The following is a 3,908-nucleotide window of genomic DNA, read 5'->3' on the forward strand; positions in this document are numbered from 1 at the left end:
GGACGGGCCTGATGGGGACAAAGCGCGCGTCGGCGGGGAAGGTGACAAACTTGACCTGCGCCGGCGTGACGCGCGAGTAGTTGGGCAGCAGCTCGGAGCTCGGCTCGGGCTTGCGCTCCTTTCTCGTCTTGGACTTGGTGGCGGCGCCGGCGCCGGCCTTGGCGGCCCCGGACGATGCCGAGGGGTCGTCGTCGACGTTCATCGCGTCGCCTGCGCCTCCGGCCGCGCCTCCGCTGCCGGCAGCCGCCGCGTCGTCCTTCTTGGCGCTGCCGTCGTCGAGGTCCATGGCGTCGGTGCCCTCGGCGGCGGCCTTGACCTTGTCCTTTGTGCGCTGCCGCGCCTGGGCCTTTGCCGTCGTCGACAGGACGGCCGTCTCGACCTTTTCGACCTTTTTCTCGCTGGGCGGCTTGAAGGCGGCCGGGTACGCAAACAGGCTGGGCCGGGCCTCGCTGACAAAGTCAAACTGCGGGATGCGCAGCTCGCGGTCAAGGCCGATGAGGGCCGTCGGCGTGAAGGCGAGCGAGGCAAAGTGGGCCAGGGGGAACCAGTACCAGAACTGGGTGAAGAGGGCCATGCCGACAATGGCGGGCATGTTGGCGTTGCCGCCGCGGCTCTGGAGGCTGATGGTGACGTTGCGGCCGCCGGCGTCGATGAGGCCCTGGGCGAGGGCGCCGCCAAACTTGGCCATGGCGTCCTCGTGCTTGTCGGCGACGATCTTGTCAAACGTCTTGCGCGCCGACGTCACGCGCGGGTTGAGGGCCTCGTTGTGCTGCATGAAGATCATGGCGAGGGCCATGCAGGCGCCCTGGCGGACAAAGTCGACGGGGTCCTTTGTCATGGGCTCGAGCAGGTCGACGGCCTCGTCGAGGCCGGTGCTGGCGCAGGCGATGCCGAGGGCGAGGGTGGAGCCGTAGCGGACGTGCGGGTTGTAGCTCTCGCTGAGCAGCTGGACGATGCGCGGCACCTGGGTCGGGTTGCGGAAGAGGAGGAACCCGAGGCTGGTGACGGCGGCGCGGCGGACGTCGTCGTTGACGTCGGACACGGCGATGTGGAGCAGCTTGCGGATCGCCTTGTTGTTGCCCGTACCCGCGTAGGCGAGCGCGATGGTGTAGACGCCGCCGTAGCGCAGGATGGCGTCCTTGTCGGCCATGAGGGTGTCGACCATGGCGTCGGCCTTTTCCTCCTTGCCGTAGAAGAGGAGCGCGATGCCGATGGCGAGGCCGCGGATGATCTTTTCGTGCTGCGTCTCGTGGGCGTACTGGAGCATCTCCTCGACGGCCTTGGGCGACGCCGTGCCGAGCATGACGAGGCCCATGGCGTAGCCCGACGCCTCGCCGGCGATGGCCGAGTCGGTGTAGAGGACGTTGCGCAGCTCCTCGTAGACGTCGTCGTTGCCCGTGGCCATGCCGGCGGCGCCGAGGCCGAGGGCGGCGCCGTGCTGGACAATCTCGGCCGTGTTGGTGCGCAGCGTGTTCTTGAGCAGCTCGACGACCTCGGCGCCGTGGTTGGCGTGGATGAGGCCGAGGGCGAAGAGGCTGCCGCCCTCGGAGTAGACGCTGCTGGTGACGCCGTCCTGGGGCAGGTAAGGGCGGAGGATCGAGATGCCCTCCTTGAGGTTGCCCTTGTTGAGCACGCCGAGGGCGGCGGTGGCGGTGAACTTGCTCCAGTTGGCCGCCTTGGCGAGCCACTCGAGGTTGTCGCGAAGGAAGCGGTCGCTCGTGGTGCCGGCGTTCATAAAGGCGTTGGCGAAGCTGAGCGCCGAGTGGTAGATGCTCGAGCGCGCGTCGAGGGCGTCCTTTGTCGACTTGAGCAGCGACAGGTCGGCGCGGTTGGAGCGCTGCAGGAATTCGAGGTAGAGCTGGATGCTCTCCTCGCCCTGGAGGATGCTGCGGATCCGCGTCACGCACGTGTCGACGGTGCTGGCGGCGGCGGCGGCGCCACCGGCGGCTCCGGCGACCGGGTCCATGTCGGCGTCGCCGTCCTCTTGCTTGGGCGCCTGCTGCGACGTCGTCGACGACGCGGCGGCGGCGGCACCGGCGCTGCTGCCGATCTTGGTCTGCAGGTCGGCACGCACGTTTTCGAGAAACTCCTGGGTGGCGCTCTCGGCCAGGTCAAAGGCGAGCTGGTAGGCGACGAGGAGCGGGTCGTTTTCCGTGTTGGCCAGCGACGAGCTCGAGGGCTGGTGGGCGCGCTCGACGAGGGAAAAGAGGAGCTGCGAGGCGAGGGCGGGCTCCTGGAGGTAGACGTAGCACTGGCCGATGGAGAAGTGGTCGGGGACGGGGAGGCGCTGGAAGAGCTGGACGAGGAGGTTGAGGATCTGGATGCGGAACTCGAGCGTGGGCACGACGCCAATCGTCGACTCAAGGACATAGGTGAGCAGGGCGGCGTCGCGGGTGACGTTGAAGACCTCCTCGATGACGTCGAGCCGCCGCGTCTCGAGGGCGATGCCGAGCGCCTGGCGGTACTCTTTGTCGGCGATGCAGCGCGAGAACATCTGGTCGACGATGTTCTTGAGGCGGGCGTCGGTGGGCGTCGAGGTCGCCGTCGCCGTCGCCGTCGCCGTCGCCGTCGCGTCCGCTGGCCCTGCCGCCGCCTGGATGTACTGGTCAATGGCCTTGGACACGACCGTGTCGACGTACTCGTCCTTTCGCTCGACGTCAAACAGGGGTCCGGCGCCGAGGGCGAAGCTGAGCGCCTCGTCGAACTCGCCGAGGTGGAAATAGACCTTGGAGGCGACGAGGGCGGCGAGCTGCCGATCCGCAAAGCCCTCGGTCTCGTAGAGGACCTCGCTGTGGGGAGAGGAGCGTGCAGCAGAGAGGAGGAGGTGGGCAGAAGTCAGCACTTGCGGGTACAGGACCGAAGCAGCGGGCAGGTAGACGGGCGCGAGATGACTGGGAAGACGCACATCTTGGAGACCGAGTCGGCGATCTCGGCCCAGAACTGGTCGACGAGCGAGTCGAGGCGCTTTAGGGCGTATGATTGGAGCTCAGGCTCCTGCTCGTCGAGCAGAGCGACGATGCCGGCGGCCGAGGTGACGGGTGCGACCATGGTGGGCAGGGGTAACAGGGAATGGCCCGGGGCAGACAGTCGGTCGTCGATGCAAAGAGGGAGAGGCGCGCGGCGCGATCCGCTGGTGATCCGAGGGGGGGGGGAGGTCGTGCGGCAGAACGAGGCAGGTGCTGCTTCAGGGTCACAAAATAGGGGGTGCTGCGCCGGTCGGTGTTGGTGGTGGTGATGGCGGTGGCGGTGGCGGTGGCGGTGGTGGTGGAAGATGACGGGAGGGAGCCGAAGGGGTAGAGAGGCAGGGAGCAGGCAGGCTGGGTTGACGGACGTTGGTTGGTGCGGTTGCTCGCGGCCTTGGCTCTCCTCTGTGGAGGCTGGGTGGCCGCGGAACGCTGACGAGGCGGCGCGGCCTCGATCACGCCCACTCGCCCACTCGCCCACTCGCCCACTGGCCCACTGGCCCCACCGCACCAGCCAGGCCCAGCCGTGAGGTCCAAGAAGGTCGGTTCGGCCCGGCTCCGAAGCTGTCTGGAATTTTTGACGCGACCCTGCCTGCTTGGCCCTCCCTCCACTCTGCTCTGGCTGGCCACCCTTTGACCCTTCGGCTGGCTCTGCTCCTCCTCTGCCCTCTTCACCTCGGCCTCCCTCCTTCAACACTCTTTCGACCACATCTTCGCCCCCGCGCAATCATGTCGCAGCCACCAACGCGCGGCGGCGCTCCCGCTCCCAACGGCACCCCGTCGTCGCTGCGAGGCGGCGCACCGCTCGCCCTGCGCGGCCGCCCGCGCCCCGCACGCGGACCCACACCCTCCCAGCCCGGTCCCTCGTCCGGCATCTCTCCCTCGTCATCGCCTGCGCCTCTAGGCATGGTGCGACCTCGGGGCACCACGGCTCTCCGAGGTGCT

The 3,908-nt window shown here is 68.3% G+C and overlaps 1 protein-coding gene across 1 annotated transcript in view; it reads right to left on the minus strand.

Annotated features, from left to right (window-relative positions):
* The window catches only part of PFL1_04387 (uncharacterized protein), a gene marked incomplete at both ends in the record, with an annotated part of 4,608 nt that extends 1,560 nt beyond the window's left edge, over positions 1–3,048 (minus strand). Inside the window, 2 exons of the mRNA XM_007881913.1 lie at positions 5–2,789; positions 2,906–3,048. Coding sequence (XP_007880104.1) covers positions 5–2,789; positions 2,906–3,048 — 2,928 coding nt within the window. The remainder of the gene's footprint in view (positions 1–4; positions 2,790–2,905) is intronic.
* Between the last annotated feature and the right edge of the window lie 860 nt (positions 3,049–3,908).

This window comes from Pseudozyma flocculosa, assembly GCF_000417875.1.
Source record: "Pseudozyma flocculosa PF-1 unplaced genomic scaffold scaffold00014, whole genome shotgun sequence".
Taxonomy (NCBI): domain Eukaryota; kingdom Fungi; phylum Basidiomycota; class Ustilaginomycetes; order Ustilaginales; family Ustilaginaceae; genus Pseudozyma; species Pseudozyma flocculosa.